Source organism: Pantherophis guttatus, chromosome 3 (assembly GCF_059756535.1).
Source record: "Pantherophis guttatus breed Tessera chromosome 3, ASM5975653v1, whole genome shotgun sequence".
Taxonomy (NCBI): Eukaryota; Metazoa; Chordata; class Lepidosauria; order Squamata; family Colubridae; genus Pantherophis; species Pantherophis guttatus.
The window spans coordinates 8721100-8745125 of record NC_142065.1 but is presented as its reverse complement, the minus strand read 5'-3'; the positions used below and the strand labels follow the sequence as shown (position 1 = coordinate 8745125).

Sequence of the window (24026 nt, the reverse complement as noted above, 5' to 3'; positions counted from 1 at the left end):
TCCACAGGCTGCTGGCGCAGCACCACACCAGCCTCCTCGCTGTCGGAATCAGCTACTAGCTGCGCAGGCTGCTGATGGGCCACAACACATGTGCTCAAAAGCCCGATTGGGCTTATTATCAGGGGATGTCTTATTTTGGGGAAAACAGGGTACAGGTGGTTCTTGATTTACAGCAGTTCACTTAATGACCCTTCAAAGTTACAACGGCACTGAAAAAAGTATTTTTGACCATTTTTTCAGAATTATGGCCTTGGTAGCATCCCCCACGATCATGTGATCAAAATTCAGGTGCTCGGGAAGGGAGACTGTTGCTGTGTCCCAAGGTCACATGTTTTGCAGCCTTTTGACAAGCAAAAGTCAACGGGGAAGCCAGATTCGCTTAACAACCAGGTTGCTAACTTATCGACTGCAGTGATTCACTTAACAACTGTGGCAAGAAAAGTTGTATAATGGATCAAAACTCACTTAAACAATGTCTCGCTTCACTCAACAGAAATTTTGGCCTCAGTTGTGGTCGTAAGTCGAGGACTACCTGTATTACACCAGCCATATTTTTCACATGCAGTACCTCACTTATTTTTGCATGTTTTTATAATAGTTTGGTGCAAATGAAATTTCAATGAGGAGATTGCATGGCTGGGGGCTTCTACTAAATTGAACTCAGCCAGCATTTGAATTATTCGAAACCAGGACATCCCCTCCTTCGATTGACGTCAGTCTTCAAGATAATCATCAGAAATGAAGCTGTAGCGATCAAGCTGGCAGATGGAAAAATAATAATTGAAATGTTTTTAAACATGCCTGTTTCACAATTCTTCCTCCTTTCTTGCTCGTCCCCAGCTTCAGCTTTTCCATAAATTCAGATGGAGAAACAAAGACAGAAGGAGGGGCGGATTTCTTGATGGCAAAGTCTGGTTGCATTGAAGGCTTCACAAAGTGATTCATATGTTAGAGAATATGTTCCCTGGTTCAAAAATGCATTTTCTTTTCTTTTCTTTTCTTTTCTTTTCTTTTCTTTTCTTTTCTTTTCTTTTCTTTTCTTTTCTTTTCTTTTTTCTTTTTCTCTTTTCCTTCCTTCCTTCCTTCCTTCCTTCCTTCCTTCCCTCCTTTCCTGCCTCCCTTCCCTTCCCTTCCCTTCCCTTCCCTCTGTTCCTTTTCCTTCTCCTTCTCCTTCTATGGAAGAATACTATATGTATTCATTTCTTTCCTTCCTTCCTTCCTTCCTTCCTTCCTTCCTTCCTTCCTTCCTTCCTTCCTTCCTTCCCTCCTCCCTCCCTCCCTCCCTCCCCTATCATCCTCCTCTTCCTTCTATGGAAGAATAGTATGTATTCATTTTCTCTTTCTTTCTTTCTTTCTTTCTTTCTTTCTTTCTTTCTTCTTTCTCTCTCTCTCTCTCTCTCTCTCTCTCTCTCTCTCTCTCTCTCTCTTTCTTCTTTCTTCCTTCCTTCCGTCCTTTCCTCCCTCCCTCCCTCCCCATCCTCCTCTTCCTCCTCTGGAAGAATATGTATTCACCAAAGTCAACCCTGCTTAGCAATTTAAAAAGAGAAGGAGGCAGATGGTGTGTAAAAATGGGGCAGCAGGCAACCAACCTTGTTCATTGCAGTGTGTGATCTGATGCAATTTAATGGCAAGGAAGTTTACGGTTGATTCACGCACAGTCTCCCGAGTGCAAACCTGTGCATTTTGCTAAGGTCTCTAGGATGATCTGCAGACCCACAGCTAATCTCTGTGTGTGCAGACTTATTCTTTTTTTCCTCCTGAGAAATGCTACTTTTAGTGCCGATGAGACAGTTGGCTTTTTATCTGTAGTGTCAGAAAAATCCAGACTGAGCTAGCTGAATGATCAAGGGTCTTCTTTGTCAGTGGCTCTTTAAAGGGTTATCAGATGAAGCAGTAGATCTCTGTGGGTGCACCTACCCTCTGGAATCAGCTCCCCTTGGAGCTCCGGGTAGCCCCCGACCTTCGCTCCTTTCGCCGTGACCTTAAAACATGGCTGTTTCGCCAAGCTGGCCTGGACTGAATGGGGATTTAATGGGAATTTTAGTTTTTATTGTTGAATTTTAATTGGACTTGTTGTTTATTGCTGAGTCCTTGTGGAGAAAGGGCGGCATATAAGTCCGATAATAAATAAATAAATAAATAAATAAATAAATAAATAAATAAATAAATAAATCATGGGTACCAGTGGTGGGTTGCTACCAGTTCGTCCCGGGTCGGTCGAACTGGTAGCAGCGGTGGCGGCAGGCTCCGCCCACCCGCCCAGACGCTTCTGCACACGTACACGAGTGCCTACGAGCAAACCGGTAGCGACGGTTTTTGAAACCCGCCCCTGATGGGCACTTCTAAAATCCCTCCCCCATCTGCTTTTGCAATATTTATATTAGTGTTTCTGAACCTTAATAACCTTACAATGTCTGGACTTCAACTCCCAGAATTCCCCAGCAAGCATGCTGGGAGTTAAAGTCCAGACAGTCTAAATTTGCCAGGGTTAGGGTTAAGGTAGTAGTAATAGTAGTAATAATAATAGTAACTGCAATTGGGATCTAGGAATTATCATGGACAACCATTTAAGTATGAGCCAGAAGTGTGCTGCGGCAGCCAGAAAAGCCAATGCAGTTTTAGGCTGCATTGACAGAGGGATAGAATCAAGATCACATGAAGTTTAATATCACTTTATAACGTCTTGGTAAGACCACACTCAGAACATTGCATCCAGTTTTGGTTAACCCAATACAAAAAAGATGTTGAGACTCTAGAAAGAGTGCAGAGAAGAGCAACAAAGATGATTAGGTGACTAGAGGCTAAAACATATGAAGAACAGTTCCAGGAATTGGGTATGTCTAGTTTAATGAAAAGAAGGACCAGGGGTGACATGATAACAGTGTTTCAATATCTCAGGAGCTGCCAGAAAGAAGAGGGAGTCAAGCTATTCTCCAAAGCACTTGAAAACAGGACAAGAAGCAAGAATGGAAACTAATCAAGGAGAGATCCAACCTGGAACTAAGGAGAAATTTCCTGACAGAACAATGAATTAGTGGAACAACTTGCCTCCAGAAGTTGTGGATCCTCTGACACTGAAGGTTTTTAAGAAGAAATTGGACAATGATTTGTCAGAATTGGCATAGGGTTTACTGCTTGAGTAGCGGGTTGGACTAGAAGACCTCCAAGGTCCCTTTCGACTATGTTATCCTGTTATTGTGGTTGAGAAACACTAGTATAAACCATTTTCTATGTTTGGAAACCTGTTCCTTCCATTACATGCTGACTGGGGAATTGTTGTGGCCCATCAGCGGCCTGTGCAGCTAGTAGCTGATTCAGACAGTGAGGAGGCTGGTGTGGTGCTGTGCCAGCAGCCTGTGCAGCTGGCACTTGAGTCAGACAATGAGGAGTCTGGAGAAGATGTGGTGCCAGAGGCGGGGATTCAGCCAGGGCCTTCAGAATCTCCAGAAGCTCCTTTAAGTGAAGAAGAAGAAGAGGAGGAGCCGCTTCTCGATGCACGGGTGCGCAGAGCTGCCAAAAGGCAGGAGTGGCTCCTCAGGAGGAGGCCTCCTCAAGAGTAAGGGCTAATACGGAGGATCCCAGATCTGCGCACCTTCTGCCATGCTCTAAAGACCTTTTTATTTCACCAGGCGGGCCTGGCCTAACTTTCTCCCTCTTTTTAAACAATTTTAATAATTTTAATATTTTTTAATATTTTTAATACTCAAAGTTTAAATTTGTTTTAAATTGATTGGGGTTTTAATTGGTCTGGGCCAAACTATTTAATTCAATTTTAATTCTGCTTTTTAAATTTTGTATATATGTATTTTATTGTTGGCTGTTCACCGCCCTGAGTCCTTCGGGAGTAGGGCTGTATATAAATCAAATAAAAATAAAGTAAAAGTAAAGTAAAGTAATTGGGCACTCCCTTAGCCTATTTAAGGAAGGACGACAACTGAGGCAATTTGCAGGGAACAACTTCATTCATTCTCCTTCGTGTCCTGATCTTAGTTCTCTTATCAGTTTCCTGCAAATTGCTTCTGGGCTTTCTGCCAACCATAGTAAGATTACGATTATTTATTCTTTGGATTCTTATAGGCTGTTAAGAAAGTTATTTAACAGCCTTTATTTGAAAAAGACTGATTTAATTTAGTAAACTAAGGTTTGTACAGACTTTGTGTGTGTTGCGTTCTTTGGGGTCCGTAGCTGGGGCAGAACAGGAATTCTGGGAGTTGAAGTCCACACATCTTAAAATTCATGAGATTAGGAATTACGAGTTTACATGATCAATATGGTCTCCTTTTCACAGGTTTTGACATGATGGAGGCCTTTGGATTGATGGACAAGGAGTATGCCTCCATCAAGGGGGTTGCTATGGAACCTTACATCTTCTTAGGCACTCACACCTACACTCTCTACAGAGATATCCAATTAACCCGGAAAACAAGGTAAAAAGAGAAAATAATTAAGGACGTTTGACTGCAAATGAATTATCTTTCCATAAGCATTTGTCATAAAAAATATCCCAATAAAGAGGGACACAGACAAACCACACGCAATAAATTTTACTTTAAGATTCAGATGTTTATTTCATGAGCAATTTGGAACATGAATAGCCAACATAGCAATGCAATTTCACAACAAAATTTACATTATTAAACCATTGCAATGGGGGTCCAATGACACATAGCAGGTCCTACAAGGACTCCTATTGGGCAAAGGACCCATTCCCATCTCAAGCCACATTTCTTATACCAGGAGTCTGCAACCTTAAATACTCAAAGAACCATTTGGACCCGTTTCCCACAGAAAAGAAAACACCGGGAGCCACAAAACCTGGGTGGGAGTGGCCAACTCGATGTCACTCACTTCCACCGGTCACATGACCTCCCCTAGCCATGCCTACCCAGCCAGTCATTAGGGCAGAGAACCAGTTGTTAAAAAACACCGGGAACCATAAAATCCTTTTGACATCTCTCTCTCTCCTCCTCCTTCCCTCTCTCCCCCCTCTTGCCCCCTCTCTCTGTATCTCTTTATGTCTTTCTCTCTCTCTCCCTCTCTCTGTATCTCTCTGTCTCTGCCCTAGCCACTTCTCCATCCCCCGCCGTCACCCTTACGTTCTCAGGCCAGGCGAGGAGTGACTGGGAAGACAGGGTGAGGGATGGGTCAGCCAGCGGTGGGATCACCTGACAGGGAGCCACAGCAAAGGGCCCAAAGAGCCACATGCAGCTCTGGAGCCACAGGTTGCTGACCCCTGTCTTATACCTTCTTTTTTACTGACATATGCATTCCATAGTTTCACTTCCTTGTTCTTTCTTACTTTCTTACTGACCGTCACTTTCTGTAAACACCCCTGTACATTTGAAGCTCTCAGTCACTTGTTACTTTCAGTTCCTCATTTCCCACCATCTCAATTTCTTCCTGCTCTAAATATATCCGTACAAGTACATACTTTGCAGAAAATGCAGCACACAAGTCAGCACATATTAGAAATATGTCTGGTACATTTTGTAATTATGTTAGTTTAAAACTTTGGTTCAGTGAGGCCTGCAAGCCCATTCTTAGACCTTATTACCTGCAACTTTCCAATGGATTTATTCGTCTTCTCATTATACTATGTGCTTGCATTATTGTGTGTTTTTATTGAATTAATCCATTGGAGTGGGAAGTTGACAGAATTCACAGAATCATGTATTTTTTTTGGTGGGGGGGGATTTATATGCTGCCCTTCTCCAGAGACTCAGGGCGGCTTACAATGTGTTAAGCAATAGCCTTCATACTTGTGTATATTTATATAAAGTGAGCTTATTGCCCCCACAAACTGGGTCCTCATTTTACCTACCTTAGAAAGGATGGAAGGCTGAGTCAACCTTGAGCCTGGTGAGATTTGAACTTGCAGTAATTGCAGGCAGCTGGTGCACTGTAACAGTGCTTAATCAGCTATGCCACCAGGCCAGGTTCTCCCAACATATCCACAAGGAAACTAAGGACAGCAGAAGACCAAGCAAAGCACAATAGGAAACAGGACCTTTAGAAGAGAATATTTGTAGCTCAGGGTTGAACTGTGGGGTCCTTGATGCTCTCTGAGCTTGGTTGTTTTCTTACAGGCATTTCATTACCATACTAAGTAACATAATCAGTGTTTCATTTGGTAATGAAAGTTTTGCAAGAAAACAACCAAGTTCACAGAGCACCAAGGACATCCCAAACAGGACCTTGGATAGCTCCAAATGAATCCCATTGCTTGACAGTCTCAGTGTACTAATACAATAATTAAGACAATAGAAGGATGTTCTTGTCAGAGTATATTCATGAGCTGGAATAGGGCACAGCAACAAGTCAGACAATGAGGGCTGTTTGGCAACTGAAACATAGTATTTGTTGTATGGGACCATAAAAGACAGTTTGGAGCCTGGGTGTGGCTTAATTGTTCTGTATATAACAGAGATCTTCAAACTTGGCAGCTTTAAGACTTGAGTTGAAGTCCACAAGTCTTAAAGCTGCCATGTTTGGGGATCCCTGGTATATAAGCTTGAGGGCACTAGCTTCTCTCTTCCTCCATTTTGCCTTCTCCATTTTGTGCTTCCATTTTGTGCTGTGTTTGTACTTGCTATTTCTCTTCTCTACAATGTGGAAAAACCTACAAGGGTATTGTATGCCTTCAATATTTTGAATCCTGCTTAATCGTCTGCCTGTATGTGCTGCAACAAACTCTGACAGTTCTTTCACCCACATCCCAGAACCACTCAACGTTTCGATATTTAGCTGCAATCTATATAGTGACCATCCACACCCATTCTGAAGGAGCCAGAGCTCTTGACTGACTTTAGAGTCTCAGGCTTTTAATGGTGGAGACTGTTCTGCCCCAGCTATGGACCCCAAACAATGCAGCACACATAAAGTCTGTACAAACCTTAGTTTACTAAATTAAATCAGTCTTTTTCAAACAAAGGCTGTTAATTAACTTTCTTAACAGCCTACAAGAATCCAAAGAATAAATAATCGTAATCTTACTATGGTTGGCAGAAAGCCCAGAAGCAATTTGCAGAGAACTAAGATCGAGACGCGAAGGAGAGTGAACGAAGTTGTTCCCTGCAAATTGCATCAGTCGTCCTTCCTTAAATAGGCTAAGGGAGCGGCCAATTAGCCCCAAGCCTTACTCTCGAGGAGACCTCCTCCTGAAGAGCCACTCCTGCCTTTTGGCAGCTCTGCGCGCCCGTGCATCGAGAAGAGGCTCCTCCTCTTCTTCCTCTTCACTTATGGGAGCTTCTGGAGGTTCTGAAGGCCCTGGCTGAATCCCCGCCTCTGGCACCACAACTTCTCCAGCCTCCTCATTGTCCGACTCGAGTGCCAGCTGCACAGGCTGCTGGCGCAGCACCACACCAGCCTCCTTGCTGTTGGAATCAGCTATTAGCTGCACAGGCCGCTGACGGGCCACAACAGGGACGTAGAGATTCTTCTAATGGTCCTCCAGCTTTGATGATGATAAAGCCATGATCTTGGTCTACAAGGATCTCAAATAAGGATCCTTATTCAAGTCTTCTGCAGCATGGCTCAAAGGTGACAGGCAGCCAATATGGACACTTAGCAAGCCTCGCATGGATTACTATTCTAATGTTCAGTCAACATTCATCAGAAGACCTCTTGCCATTTTGACTCTCCTTGGGGAGGGAAGTAGCATTGTTCCCCTGCACACTTATTAAATTCTCTAAAATAATAATAATAATAATAATAATAATAATAATAATAATAATAATAATAATAGTATGGTTCATTGACATTGCAATACCTGGTGATGCACGGATTGAAGATAAGCAGCAAGAAAAAAATCACAAAGTATCGGGACTTGCAAATTGAAGTTGAGCGACTGTGGAAAAAGAAATCGTGTGTTGTCCTGATTGTAATTGGAGCCCTCGGAGCAATACCCAAAGGGCTACCCTGCTATTTAGAAATTCTAAATTTGCCGGACTTGAATATTTTGACTCTACAAAAAAACACCTTACTCGGAACAGCTTACATCCTCCGATGATACCTTAACAGTTCCTAGGTCCTTGGTTAGGACTCGAGCTGCTGAGCTATTAACCAGCCTCAAAGGCTGTGAATCTCACTAAAGATTAACCAATAAATAATAATAATAATAATAATACCACCTTAACAGTTCCTAGGTCCTTGGTTAGGACTCAAGCTGCTGAGCTATTAACCAGCCTCAAAGGCTGTGAATCTCACTAAAGATTAAATAATAATAATAATAATAATAATAATAATAATAATAATAATAATAATAATATCTAGAGCCCTGAGGCCTGCCAATATGCTTTCTGAACTTCTTATACAGTTTGCAACTTTCCCTTAGGATGGAAAGGGAAATTGAAAATCCGATCAGCATTTTTAGAGACGTTCGGATTAAGGGAACTGCAGGCATTTAGTATGTATTTATTCATGATTTCTGTTCATTGTGCCATCAAGGACCAGCAGCACTGGCAAAAGGGACAAAGGTAATCCAATTGACAGAAGCAGCATTGCAACCCCCACCTTTTTCTGCTATGTGTGTCTGTGGGCCACAATACTGCAAACATAATTTAAAATGGTGAAGGTTGGAGGAGCCCAATGGCCGAATATTAGTTTTGATGGAAACAGTGACACCTTCTAGATGTTATGGTTAAGCATGCAAAGAGAGGACAATTCCAGCATTTGTACAATTCCGAAATTATGCCAATTATAATTTGAGTATAATTTTCTAAAGACATACTTACCATATTTTTCGGAGTATAAGACGCACCTTGGTTTTTGGGGAGGAAAATAAGAAAAAAGCTGCTTGGCAGGTGGATCAGCCTGCCGGAATATCCCCAATCAGCTGTTCCCAAAGGTGAATTTTAGCAACAGGTTTCTTGGTTGTGACCTCTGTGCCTTGCTTTTTTTTTTCCTGCCTCTGAAACTACTGAAACTCTGTTTCAGAAAAAACCTTTTTTCCTGCCTCTGAAAGCCTCCGAAACAGAGCTTCAAAAAAAAAAAAAAAAAAAAAAAAAAGCCTCTGAAGCTCTGTTTAAGGGCTTCTTTTCTGAAGCTCTGTTTGGGGGCCTTTTTTCCTGAAGCTTCATTTCTAATGCTTTTTTTAGCCTCTGAAACCTCCGTTTGAGAAGCTGGGCAGGGCTACATTCGGAGTATAAGACGCACCCAGATTTTCACCCTCTTTTTGGGGGGAAAAAGGTGTGTTTTATCCTCCGAAAAATACGGTAAATAGTAACAAGACCTTGCTTTTTAGAAGCTGCAGTTCAACAGTAGTTCAATGAATGGATGGATTGGATGGATGGATGGATGGATGGATGGATGGATGGATGGATGGATGGATAGATAGATAGATAGATAGATAGATAGATAGATAGATAGATAGATAGATAGATAGATGGCAATAGCACTTAGACTGCTTCACAGTGCTTTACTTTAAGCGGTTTATAGAGTCAGCATTGCCCCCAATAATCTGGGTCCTCATTTTATCAACCTCGGAACGATGGAAGGCTGAGTCAACAAGATAGATAGATAGATAGATAGATAGATAGATAGATAGATAGATAGATAGATGAGAGAGAGAGAGAGAGAGAGAGAGAGAGAAGAGCAACAAAGGTGGCCAGGGGTATAGAGGCTAAACCCTATGATGAATGATTGAAGGAACTAGGTATGTCTAGTCTAACAAACAGAAGGTCTAGGGGTGATATGATAGCAGTCTTACTACTTGAGGAGTTCTCACAGAGAAGAGGGAGTCAGCCTATTCTCCACAGCACCTTAGGCTAGGACAAGAAGCAATGGATAGAAACTAATCAAGGAGAGACCTAGAACTGAGGAGAAATGTCCTGACAATGAGAACAATTAATCAGTGGAATGACTTATCTCTGGAAGTTGTGGGAGCTCCATCCCTGGGGGTTTTTTAAAAAGAGACTGCAGTGGACAACCATTTATCTAGAATGATTAATGTCCCATTTGGTCCATGATGCAGGCCAGAACATCAACAAAAACAACAAAAAACGATGCCATTGAAAAAGCAATAACAACAAAAACCCGCAGCCAATAGTTGCAAGCAAATTGCAAACCTATTCTAAAGCATACTAACATAGTGCACAAAATACATGCCTGTAAAGAGGGGATGGGGCTTCGATCACACAGTTATTGCCATGCATCCCTCCCTCACTTCATCCGTCCATATCTGTCATCTGTCCATCCATTCATCCATCCATCTATTTATCTTCATAATTCATCCACCCTTCATCCATCCATCCATCCATCCATCCATCCTTCATACTTCACTTTAATTATAAGTCTTTCTAATTCTAAACATTCTACTGCATAATTACAAGCTTCTCTAATGCATATGTTTTCTTCATGTTGCTTAGCAGATAGGTAGGTTTCCACTAATTGGGAATATGACTTTGTCTGTTGAAGTGCTCCTCAGCCCTCTTGGTAATCTGAGCTTCATAATAATTCAGCCTATATGCCATTTGATTCTATTATAGCTAACAACTTAGCAAATTGAAACAGACTGGCTTATTACAAAGCAGTTGTAACTTCCTTTTTAAGTTTAATTGCTGAAACATAAGGATAATTGTAATCTTGTTGAAAGAAGCTAAGCTTCTTCATATTGAATATGTGAGATTCCCTCAGGTGCCCTTCGTTAAAATGCTCAGAGATTCATATTAGTTTTTTCTTACAGCCAGAACTTGTGGAAGTTTAAAACAAACAAATAGGAAAACCTCCTTAGCTGTGTTTTAAGGATATTTGAATGTTGTTCCAAAGAGAAAAATAATCCTGAATATCATCTCTTTAATTTATAATTATCTGGTCATTAAAAAGGAGCAATCAGCATAGACCAATAATAATAATAATATGTGGGTTTGCTTGATTGATCAAAAACTAACAGCCTTCTCAAGCTGTTTGTTGTTGTTGAGTGCCATAGGTTCGCCATCACGGCCCTACACCACTTCAGACAAATAGTTATCAAATCTCTTCTTAGAAACTTCTAGTGTTGGAGCATCCACAACTTCTGGGGGGGCAAGTTGTTCCACTGGTTAATTGTTGTTAAGTGAGCTTTGCCCAATTTTATGTCCATTTTTTAAACCCTATTTGTTAAGCGAATCACTGCAATTAACTGATTCGTGCGGTCGTTAAGCGAATCTGGCTTCATTGAGTTCGCTTGTTGGAAACCAGCTGGGAAGGTTACAAATGTCGATCACTGACCCCGGGACAGTGCAGCTGTCATAAATACATGCCAGTTGCCAAGCAACCGAATTCTGATCACGTGACCGTGATCAAAATATGCCACAATGGTCATAAGCATGAAAACTGGTCGTAAGTCACTTTTTTCAGTGCCGCTGTAACTTTGAACAGTCACTAAACAAATGGTTGTAAGCAGTGGTGGGTTCCTCCCGGTTAAGCCCGGTTCACTCGAGTTGGTAGCGGTGACGATGTGACGTCACCGAACCGGTTCTCTTTGTCCGGGAGCTTTGTCCCGCCCGCTCCCACGTTATTCCTACCTTTATTTTTTCTTTTTTAGCCCAGCTGATGCGGCAGACTGGATTGCCACACGTCAGCTGGGCAGATACCCAATGCGCTTGCGTGGAGCGCAAGTTTGGCGCGCATGCGAGCGAAGCAATCATGCGCGTGGCGATCGCGCGCAAAGCGCGTGCATGAATAGAACCAGTAGTAAAGCCGGTTGGAACCCACCACTGGTTATAAGTTGAATTTTCCCCTGACATTTTCATTCAGGAGTTGTTTTGGCATTTCATGATATTTTTTTCCCCCTCAACCTGTTAGGAGCTTATTTTTTTAACCCTTTGCATCAGCTCCCGTCACATGTTCTCTCTTAGACCCCTCATAATAATCGTGTAATATAGAACATTATCGTTAATCTTACATTACCTGAATCCATCAGAATGACTTGACTAAAATTGGTACGAGGATGGAAAGGGTGAAATTCAATCAAGGGACTGTTTCATAGATCCATTTCTTAACCACAAGACTGCACCAGCTATCAAACGTAGCAGCTGTCATATAACTTCCAAATAGTATTATTTTTCATGCCAGCTAGCATAGAGGAGCAAAATTTAAATTGCTATGGCAGACCAACTTTCCGATCAATTATTAAAATAAGACATCAAAGAAGATATTTATTGCATTTCTTCCTTAGTCGAGTAGCATTTGAGGTGAACATCGGATTATATCCTACTTTTCGGTTTATTGACATCAATAAATTTATATTAAGTAAAAGCTAGCAAAAAGCTACATTGAGAAAGTTCTAGATAGCAGGCTCCCTTATCCTTAGCCGCATTACAGATAGTCCTCGACTTACGGCCACAAATTTTCCTTTGCTAACTAGAGAGTTGTTAAGTGAGTTTTGCCCCGTTTTACAACCTTTCTTGCCATAGTTGTTAAGTGAATCACTGCAGTTGTTCAGTGATTATTAAGTGGATCTTGTCAGAAGATAGCAAAATATGGTGACATGACTCCGGGACATTGCAACCGTCATAAATACAAGTCAGTTGCTAGGCGTCTGAAAGTTAATCGTCATGAGGATGTTGCAAAGGTCATAAGTGCGAAAAGCGGTCATAAGTCACTTTTTCAGTATTGCTCTAACTTTGAACGGTCCTTAAACGAACTGTTGTAAATCAAGGACTACCTGTACATTTCTTCACTGAGCAGAAGTTGGACCTAATGCCCTCAAGAGAAGATCATATTATGATTCCTTTAAAAAAAAATTGATTCCTGATGATAACATCTTTGTTGGTTTCTTTTGGCAGTACAGGTAGTCCTCAAGATGTGACAGGTCGCTTAATGACTGTTCAAAGTTATGACAGATTCATCAAAAGCTTCTTACAACCCCATTTCAAAGTTGCAACCACTGGGTCAGGATTCTGATGATGCCCTAATTAAATCATGAGCCTTGAGCCATGCTTCAAAAGAAATCCAGTTATTTATTAGGAGCTTCATGTTGACACGTTCCAAGTGAAGCCAGCTCTGACCCCATGTAATTTACGCCCCAATCATGACCCAGTTTCCCCCTTCTCCCCAGGGTGTGTCATCAAACACATTCGTCAACAGAGCAATTTCGCAGGTTGTAGAGATCACTTCCCTCTGGCCGCTGTGGGTAACCCTGGGAGGCAGCCTTGAGAGAGATATGTCTGGAATGTGCATCTGTTTTTGGCTGCCGTGCTGCTTCGGTTTCCCATCCCCCTTGCCTATGGCAACTCAAGAGCAGGCTAGGGATGCTTTATGAGTTGACACACTGCTGAACATCTGCGGTCATTTGCACATATGATCAATGGCAGGGATACTGCAGTGCCCGCTGCCTCTCTCCCCCCACCCTGCCCTTCCAGGACCTCATAGGCCTATTCACGGCCATCCCACATCACTGTTCTGTGCCCTGCCACAAGTGGCCTTGCAGAGGCTCAAATAGCCCGGCAGTAACAAACGCAGGCTAGAGAGACTGAAGCTGGCCCTTTAATAAATAGTTCTCTTCCAAAGCGTATATCAGTCCAATAGTTACCGGGCAATGTTTCAAAGGTCTTGGCAGATGGCCAGCAGGCTAATGCAGGAATGCAGACTCTTGTCAAAAACTCCAAACTAATAGTTGTAACTCCACTGCATCCAAAACGCCAACAAATTGTTCACCACGCCTTTCCAGCCCAGTCACACCTCTTTTATACTTTGTAGGGTGTGGCCCTACGTCTCCTGACCACACCTCTTAGGATGTGGCAATAGCTGTTCTCTACAACATCTCCTACGTCTCTCTCTTGCATCCAATAGGGGCTCCCCCTCATCGTTACCGGCCTCTGTTTCCTCCTCAATTTGGCTGGGGTCCATATTGGTTGCCCTCTAATACACCACTGGATGACATCGCCAGGTCTCGCTGCTTTAGCAGACTAAGGAAGATACTCAGAGATGATTCACACCAGGAGATGAAATCCAGCAGGTTCTGACAGGTTCTGGAGAACCAGTAGCAGAAATTTGCGGGAGTTCGGAGAACCGGGAAATACCACCTCTGGCTGGCCCCAGAGTGGGTGGGAATGGAGATTTTGCAATATCCTTCCCCTGGAGTGGGGTGGGAATGGAGATTTTGCAGTATCCTTCCCCTGGAGTGGGGTGGGAATGGAGATTTTGTAGTATACTTCCCCTGGAGTGGGGTGGGAATGGAGATTTTGCAGTATCCTTCCCCTACCATGCCCACCAAGCTACGCCCGCCAAGCAACACCACATCCACCAAGCCACGCCCACAGAACCGGTAGTAAAAAAATTTGGATTTCACCACTGATTCACACCCTGGTCAGTGTCTCTTCACACTTTTATCATCGGGCAGAAGACATCAATTTATTTATTTATTATTTATTTATTTAGTCCAATTTATATGCCGCCTTTCTCCGGAGGCTCAGGGCGGCTTACAATATATTTAAAAAAACCATTATAAAAACAAAGCATAGCCAACCGAACAAATAGGTTTAAAAATAGTTTCTATCCTTGGGCTGTCAGACTCTTAAACACAACCACAATCACTCCACGCACCAGCGGAAACGTATGACTAGTTTTTCTTTCTTTTTCTCCCCCTAATTACTTGCATAGGGATTATTCTTTATACTATTTTATGTTGTTTGTATTTTTTTGTCATGGATTGCACCAAATGAGGCTAAAATCAATTTTGTTGTATACATGATGTACAATGACAATAAAGGCTATACTATTGTTGATAGTCTTCGATCCAGGAACTAACAATTGCCCGTAGAGATAGTTTATCTTTCTAAAGCAAGGGTCAGCAACCTGAGGCTCTGGAGCCGCATATGGCTCTTTCACCCCACTGCTGCGGCTCCCTGTCATTCAAAATATGCATCACAACTGCCAATGTGCGACACCCGCCGGCATGTGATTTATTGAGCTTTTCAACCCCGGGTAGGCCAACCATGGATAAATCCATGAAAAGAAAAGTTTCAGAAGAAAACAGAATATTTACTTCAATTAAATGCTGCACTGGCTCCCGGTGGTCTTCCGGGTGCGATTCAAGGTGTTACTTATCACCTTTAAAGCGCTCCATGGCTTAGGACCTGGGTACCTACGAGACCGTCTTTTGCCACCAATAGCCTCCCACCGACCAGTTCGTTCTCACAGGGAGGGACTACTCAGGGTACCGTCAGTCAAATTATGTCGCCTGGCGACTCCCAGGGGGAGGGCCTTCTCTGTGGGGGCTCCAACCCTTTGGAATGAACTGCCCCCGGAGATAAGGAATATCCCTGATCTCCGTGCTTTCCGCCGTGCCCTCAAGACCCTGATGTTCCAACAGGCGGGGCTAAACATACGAACATGTGAATGATTTTTTAAATGTTATCTAATTCTGGGTTTTATTTAATTGACCAAACTAAGTAACAATTTTAATTAGCAATTTTATGATGTTTGTGTGTCTATATTTTTCTTGACTGTACACCGCCTTGAGTCCTACGGGAGAAAGGCGGTATAGAAATATAATAAATAAATAAATAAATAAATAAATAAATAAATAAATAAATAATTACTTATGCTAGTTTTGTGGCCGCTCAGGAAATAGTCAGGCATGGGAAAGGTTTTGTGGCTCCCAGTGTTTTCTTTTTTGTGGGAAATGGTCCAAATGGCTCTTTGAGTGTTTAAGGTTGCAGACCCCTGTTCTAAAGCAATCAGTCACCAAGTTAAAGACCATTAAAAAGAATTGGATTGAAACAACTTAATAGTCTTTTTGTCCAAGTACTAATAGTTGCCTATAGAGGCCATACGGAAGGAGACACAGATGGAAGCTGGATAGTCCTCTGTCAGAAATGTTCTACTGGATCTTGCATTGAGCAGGTGATTGGACTAAATTACATCATTTTCACCTCAATGACTTTATATATAACATTGATTTAAGGCAAGTTGTTGTACTTTTTATAACCCTGTGATGACTTTATGATCTTCACCGTAAGATATTTCATAGAGGGATCTCTATGTTGTTTCCCCCAGTGAGGTGTTACCTTTTGGTCTTCCAACGGAATACACCATTACTTTTCTACTCCGCCTTCTACCAGAAAGTCCCCGAGAAGCCTTTTCTATCTGGCAGATAACAGATGAGGACTTCCAGCCACTTCTCAGCATCATTCTTGATCGTAAGTAGAGATGTAACCTTCTGGGAGAGGATTCTGTTGCTCCTTGAAATGAAGCCCTTAAGACCTCACAATTGTGGAATGTCCTTTCCAAACTTATCATTATGATACTTGATTTGATGATAGCAGTTGGTTTGGTTCTCCTTAATTCTTTTTAACATTGGGAGTGGCATAGTGACCTGGAGGTGGAGCTCTCACCTCATAATCTGGAGACTATGAGTTCAATTCTGGATAGCGGCAGATATTTCTCTCTCTGGGCACAATGAGTTATTGTCTGCTGTGAACACCAGATAGGCATCAGGAAGGGCATCTGGTCAGTAAATGCTCAGCTCCATTCAGTCTCTCTGACTCCATGCTGATGCAAGTAGCGACCCCCAACCTTTTGGGCACCAGGGACCGGTTCTGTGGAGAGAAGTTTTTCTGTGGACCGGGTGTGTGTGTGGTTTCACATGCTGCCTGCATCCCATAGATGGGGCTTCGCTTGTTTGCACAGCCTGGTTTCTGGCATGCCGCAGACCACTTAACAACCATTTTACTAACTTAACAACTGCAGTCAGGGGTGAAATGCTCCCGGTTCGGACCGGATCGCCTGATCCGGTAGCGATGGAGGCGGGTGGTTCGGAGCACTGGTAGCAAAAATCCCTGCTCCCCCCCCTCCATGACCAGCTGAGCCGCACAATCATCAGAGGCTTTTTTTTTTACTTTTAAAAGCATTTTTTCTACAACCTCTTCGGCGGAAAAATGCTTTTAAAAGTAAAAAAAAAAAGCCTCTGATGATTGCGCGGCTCATCAAAGGCTTTTAAAAGAAAAAAAACCCTTTTTTTCTTTTAAATGCCTCTGACGATCCAAACTGAGTTGCCTGATCGGCAGAGGCTTTTTAAAAAACTCAGCTTGGATCGTCAGAGGCATTTAAAAGAAAAAAACCCAAGAGCCTTGGTAGCACAAGGGTTTAAGGCACCCTGTTATTAAGCTGCTTAAGACCAACTGCCTGCAATTACTGCAGGGTTCGAATCTCGCCAAGGCTCAAGGTTGACTCAGCCTTCCATCCTTTCTAAGGTAGGTGAAATGAGGACCCAGTTTGTGGGGGCAATAAGCTGACTTTGTATAAATATACAAAAAGGATGAAGGCTATTGCTGAGCACATTGTAAGCCGCCCTGAGTCTTCGGAGAAGGGCGGCATATAAATCAAATTTAAAAAAAAAAAAAAAAAAAAAAATCCCAGCTGAGTTGCCTGATCAGCAGAGGCTTTTTAAGCCTCTGCCGATCAGGCAACTCAGCTGGGATCATCAGAGCCTTTTGAAAGCATTTTTCTACAACCTCTTCACCAAAGAGGTTGTAGAAAAAATGGTTTTAAAAGTAAAAAAAAAAAAAATTGGCCACACCCACCCAGTCACATTACCCTCCCCCACCAAGCCACGCCCACAGAACCGGTAGTAACAAATTTTAGATTTCACCACTGACTGCAGTGATTAACAACTGTGGCAAGAAAGGTCGTAAAATGAGGTGAAACGCACGTAACAAATGTCTCACTTAGCAACAAAAATTTTGGGGTCAGTTGTGATAAGTCAAGGACTACTGTATCTGTATTAGGTTGAGGAAGGACGCTATGCAGAATTTTGTAAAACTTTCCAGTTTATTTGTCTTCTTTTTTTTTTCCCCTGTAGCTCTTAAGAAATCATTGGTATATTTCCATCGTGACCATGAAGCCGATATAGAAGAGATCACCTTCGATCAACAGGAAGTGAAGAAAATATTCTATGGAAGCTTTCATAAGGTCCTTCTCCTAAAAAAGTTATTCACAAGCACAGTATACCCCCCCCAAATTCTGCTGCCTCCTCCTCGCTTTGATTTTTCAAAATAACGATTCTTTAAAAAAATATCTACTCAGGATATTTGCTCGCATGTTTATATGCGCATATGTTGAAATTTGGGGATGTGTGCCAGCATCATAATGAAGGACTAAATTCCATCCTGTCGCTATGTGCTAATCTACATAAATTTATGCACACAAGTATCCAAGAATATGTGTATGGAAGGATAAAGAAAAATTAGCAAAGAGAAAGAATCTCATGTCTGGAAATATTAGAAGAGTTTTGAAAGTTAAACGGACGTAATTAATGGGACGCCTCAAACCTAGTTTGATCTTTACAGCTGCAACTGAGCCCGGAATTTCTGTTGTTAAGCAAGACAGTTGTTAACTGAATGTTGCCCCATTTTATGACCTTTCTTGCCACAGTGGTTAAGTGAATTGCTGCAGTTATTAAGTTAGTAACACGATTGTTAAATGAATCCGGCTTCCCCATTGACTGCTTATCAAAAGGTTACAAAATATGTTTACATGACCTCATTTAAGTCAGTTACAAGAGTCTGAAATTTTGATCTCATGACCATTGGGATGCTGCAATGGTCATAAGTATGAAAAATGGTCATAAGTCACTTTTTTCAGTGCCGTTGTAACTTTGAACAGTCACTAAACAAACTCTTGTAAATCAAGGACTACCTGTATCTTGGTAGAATCATAAGGGGAGGAACTTAACTCATTAGAACAGGGGTGTCAAACTTGATTTCACTGAGGGCTGCATCAGGGTTGTGTTTGACCTCGGGGGGGTCAGGGGGGCGTGGCCAGGGTGGGCATGGCCAACTCAATGTCACTTGTGGGGGGGGGGTGTTGTGGCCCGTCAGCGGATCTGGCAGCAGATTCGGACAGGGAGGAGGTTGGGGAGGAACATGGGCCAGTCCTGGAGTCTAGGGAAGCTCGGATGAGGATTCTGCATCAGAGGCAGAGAGAGGGCCAGGGCCGTATGCCAGTTATCAGCTGCCTTCAGAGTCAGACAACAGTGAGGTAGACGAACAGCTGGAGCCTGTTCCCAGTATGTGCATGTGCAGAGTTGCCAGACTAAGGGAACAGCTAAAGAACAAAGGTCGACTTGGGAGTAAGGCCACAGGTGGACGATGAATGGCCCCTCCCAGAGGGAATAAAAGAGGAGCGAAAAGGGAGTGGAGTTTGCAGGAGACAATTAATTCACTTAATTGGTTCGTTACTCTCCAAGACTCCTTGCCAAGTTTTGAAGATATCAGCCTGGCAGCTCCCCAAGCCAGATAAGGTCTGTGACTGTAAATTCACCCTTGAAAGACTTTGCTGGATGTGAATGAGAAGAATTCACAGTAACTTAATAAAAAGGGGGTTTTGTCGGGACAAGGAATCTGCTTTGTGGTTTGGGAAAGCCTATGTCAGAACAGGGGGCGCCCAAGCATTCTGTCAGCAAAAAGGAGCTCCCGAGCTCCGTTTTTGTCTGCGATGGCCTCCTGCAACCCTCTGCCAGTGACAACAGAGCTCAGGAGGGCTGCCTGTGGCCCTCCCAAACTCCGTTTTCACTGGCAGAGGCATCATGAGCCGGTCCTTTGCTGTTTTCAGGTGGCCATAATCTAAGCTCAGGATGCAACAACTCACTTATGACTGCAACTCTTTCCAGAATGTAGGGGGTATAATTCAGGGGGTTCAGAGGTTTCCAAATTGTGTTGTATTATGTTGCACACTCTGCAATCAAGAACAAGACTCAACTGTTTCTGTCTGTTGGGCAGGTCCATGTATCGGTGAGCCATGGCTGGGTCAGGCTCTATGTTGACTGCAAGAGAATAGGAGAAAAGATTCTTGGGAAATCAGTGATTCTTTCGACGGCAGGCTTTATCACGCTAGGGAAGCTGACAAGAACACGAGGACCACGGAGTGGATCAGCCATGGTAAGCCTCTTGATCCCCCAGCTTGTCTACAGCCTTTCTCTGATCCCCAAAGGTAAGCAACCTCAAGGAAACATAGTGAAGATGGAGAAGATACTATAAAAGAGAGAGAAGCTGGCCCCAAGCAAAACAAATCATATCTATTATCTAAAAAACAAAGTCCTGCAAGGGGACGCAATGGCTCAGCGGTTAAAGGCGCTAAGTTTGTCAACTGGAAAGCTGACAGCCTGGGTTCGAGACCCAAGTGCTGCATAATGGGTGAGCTCCTGTTACTTGCTCTAGGTTTATAACAATTGGCCATGGCCAACTTGCCACCGCCAATTCACTGCGGGACAACTTCCTGCGGGACATGAGTTACACTAATATTAAAGAAATAGAGCCGAGGTGGCGCAGTGGTTAGAATGAAGTACTGCAGCTACTTCAGCTGACTGCTAGTTCAGCAGATCAGCGGATCAAATCTCACCGGCTCAAGGTTGACTCAGCCTTCCATCCTTCCGAGGTGGGTAAAATGAAGACCCAGATTGTTGGGGGCAATATGGTATTTAGTATACTGTCTTTGGTGTAAGCCGCCCAGAGTCCTCGGAGAGTGGGCGGCATAGAAATATGACAAATAAATAAGTAAGTAAGTAAGTAAATAAATAAATAAATAAATAAATAAATAAATAAATAAATAGTGGAATAGAATCACTAAAGAAAGGATGCAAAAAGAGGGACATAATGAAATGTGAACTGCAAAAATTAAAACAATTTTTAATTGATTTTAAATCATTAAATAGAATTGTTAAATTGTTCCACAGCAAGTTGCCCCACAGCGAGTTGGCCATGGCGAGTTGGCTGTGGCAAGTTGTCCCATTCTGACCTGCCCCAGTTCCTGCCCGCCTTGCATTTTGAATGCATGCAAATGTGAGCAGATAAATAGGTACCACTTTGGTGGGAAAGTAACAGCATTCCATGCGCTTCGGTGTATAGCCATGCTGGCTACATGACCATGGAAATGTCCAATTTAGGTCAATCACCATGATCAGAAGTATTGTCTTCCAAGCTTTCGGACTCATGCTGGAGCCCATCTTCAGGGAACTTCTCTCTAGCGGAGTGTGTGCTGTTCTGTGTGTGGTATTGATATGGTGCCTGTTGTAAGTGGCTTTTTAGGTGTTGATTGGAGTGTGTTGATGGCTGGCTTTGTTTGTGCTGCCCAGCCCTCGCCTTCTAAGTACTTGACAGACTGGTGGCAAATCAGCACTCCTGTTGACTGACAAGGGGCCCATTTCCCAAGCTTCAATCACTTCCCTGGCTGTTTTTGTGCCTGCTTGTCCAACAATCTTAGTAGCTATGTGTCCTTGTTCATTGCAGCATGAGGCTACGTTGACTTCAGACAACGCTGGCTCCCTCGGCTAAGAATTGAAAATATTCCCCTAGAGTCTGATATGACTGGACCGGGGAAACCTTTACCTTTAAGGTTGCGTACTTAGGCAGGAAATAGCAGTTACAGGATAAAGAAGAAAAGTGAAACATGTAGAAAAAACAAGATATACAAAAATTATCACCATAGAAAAACCGAGATATACGAAAATTATCACCATGTCAGTTAATACTTAGTAGTAGTAGTAGTAGTAGTAGTAGTAGTAGTAGTAGTTGTTGTTGTTGTTATTATTATTATTATTATTATTATTATTATTATTAGTCATATTTCTATGCCACCCACTCTCCGAAGACTCTGGGCAGCTTACACCAAAGACAGTATACTAAATAGCATATTGCCCCCAACAATCTGGGTCCTCATTTTACCCACCTCGGAAGGATGGAAGGTTAAGTCAACCTTGAGCCGGTGAGATTTGATCCGCTGATCTGCTGAACTAGCAGTCAGCTGAAGTAGCTGCAGTACTTCATTCTAACCACTGCGCCACCTCGGCTCAGTTGGGTAACCTTTAGCATGAATTACGGCTTTACAACGTCTTCCCATGGAGTGAACCAAGTCTTTGAGTTCTGCAGCTGTTATAATGTGAAACCAAGATTGAATGATTGCTTCTATTAACTGGGTTTTATTGCTGGGTCGCTTCTGACTAATAAGTTTCTTTAGTTGGCTCCATAGATTTTCAATTAAAACCTTCAATTAAGGTCTGGGCTATTCCCAGGCCATTCCAGCAGTGGAATAGGATTATCTTGAAATTCAAAAAAAAAAAAAAAAAAGTGGTGTTATTAGTTATCAAACCTCAAAAATACACTTTTCCCAAAAGGTTTCCACAATTTTGGCCACTACTGTATCAGGAAATTCCTCCTAGGTTGCTTCTCTCCTTGATTAGCTTCCATCCGTTGCTTCGTGTCCTGCCTTCAGGTGCTTTGGAGAAGAGGGGGATGGCCTCTTCTTTGTGGCAGCCCCTTAGATACTGGAACACTGCTATCATGTCACCCCTAGTCCATGTTAGCAGTCTTCCCATATTTGAAGGGCTGTGTCAGAAAAGAAGGGGTCAACCTATTGTCCAAAGCACCTGAGGGCAGGACAAGAAACAATGAATGGAAACTAATCCAGGAGACAACCAACCTAGAACTAAGGAGAAATTTCCTGACAATTAGTCAGTGGAACAACTTGCCTCCAGAATTTGTAAATGCTCCAACACTGGAAGTTTTATAGAAGAGATTGGAAAAACCATTTGTCTGAAGTGGTGTAGGGTTTCCTGCCTGAGCAGGGGGTTGGACTAGAAGACCTCCAAGGTCCCTAGCAACCCTGTTATTCTGTTAATCCTACTTTAGGCATGAAGCCAGTTGAGAGACAATGGGCTAATCCTTCCCTCTCATCCCAGAAGACAATGCTAAACCCCTTCTGAAAATGCTGCCAAAAAAATTGCACAGACTTCTCCATGTTTTCACCTGGAGCTAAACAGTTTAACACTTTTGGATTTGCACATTCTTCTGAATTACATAGTTAATATATGGAAATTGTCAGCTGGACAATAGAAATGGATTCTCCATGCTTTTATCACCGCCAAGAGATTAGTTCTTCCATATTTGAAGGGCTATTTTAGGACCATTACCATTAACCCATTTTCTGCAAACCAGAGAGTGTCCTAGAATTACTAGCTAATAAAATGAACTGGATTTGCACAGCCCATTCATCAGCCACAAAAAACCCTAAACCTGGTTAAAACCCAACCAGAAAAAGATAGAGAGCCTTGGGAGTGAAGTAACTATGTTGTAACTACGATTCAAGTATCATACCAGCAATTGACAATTCTGTTATGCTCGTAAGATTTAGCTTCCAGACTCCTTATTACATTTGTTGTGCTTCTCTGCACACATTCTAGCACTTCGGTGTCTTTTTCTGTGACCAAAATTGGATGCAGTATTTCAAATATGGCCTCTCTGGTGCAATATAAAGGGATATTATCACTTCTCATGATCTTGATGCAGAATCAGAAAAGAGCTGGAAGGGACCTTGGAGGTCTTCTAGTCCAGCTCCCTGCTCAAGCAGGAGATCCTATTCCTGTGATGGCGAACCTATGGCACACGTGCCACAGGTGGCACGTGGTGCCATATCGGTGGGCACGCAAGCTCAGCTTATTTTCAGGCTTTCTAGGCCCACTGGAAGTAGGGAAACAGGTTGTTTCTGGCCTCTGGAGGACCTCAGGAGTGGGGGTGGGGGAGGCCCGTTTTTCACTCTCCCCAGGCTCCAGAGCCTTTCTAGGAGCCTGGGGAGGGCGAAAACAGCCTTCTGGTCCTGCCAGAAGTCAGCAAACAGGCTGCTTCTGGCCTCCGGAGGGCCTCCGGGGGGGGGGGGATGAGGAAGGCCATTTTCACCCTCCCCAGGCTCCTAGAAAGGCTCTGGAGCCTGGGGAGGGCGAAAAATGGGCCCACCGTGCCATCACATGCCAAAAGTGGGGGGTCTGTGAGAAAATTTTGGTGGTCCACAGAAAAATTATTTGCATTTTTAATATTGCACTAAATCAGGGGTCCTCAAACTACGGTCCCTAGGACAGATACGTGCAATGAACGTTTGTGCTGCTGCAGAGTCTACCCCTTAGGGGTCTTTTTGTGTAGGTAGGAGGGGGGGAGAAATTCTGACTCAGGGTCTGCTTCAGCCTCCTGGTTCAGGGCTTTGGGCAAAGGCTGGAGGAAAGCGCCACTGGTGGCGAAGAGCCGGTGGGCATTGTTCCAGTGGGACTGCATCATGGCCTG

The 24026-nt window shown here is 43.0% G+C and overlaps 1 protein-coding gene across 1 annotated transcript in view; it reads left to right on the top strand.

Moving 5' to 3' along the window:
* Positions 1-24026, top strand: part of COL20A1 (collagen type XX alpha 1 chain) — a 195751-nt gene that overhangs the window by 98942 nt on the left and 72783 nt on the right. Inside the window, exons 21-24 of the mRNA XM_087889017.1 lie at positions 4289-4427; positions 15979-16121; positions 17783-17892; positions 19701-19859. Of these exons, the coding sequence (XP_087745143.1) occupies positions 4289-4427; positions 15979-16121; positions 17783-17892; positions 19701-19859 (551 nt within the window). The remainder of the gene's footprint in view (positions 1-4288; positions 4428-15978; positions 16122-17782; positions 17893-19700; positions 19860-24026) is intronic.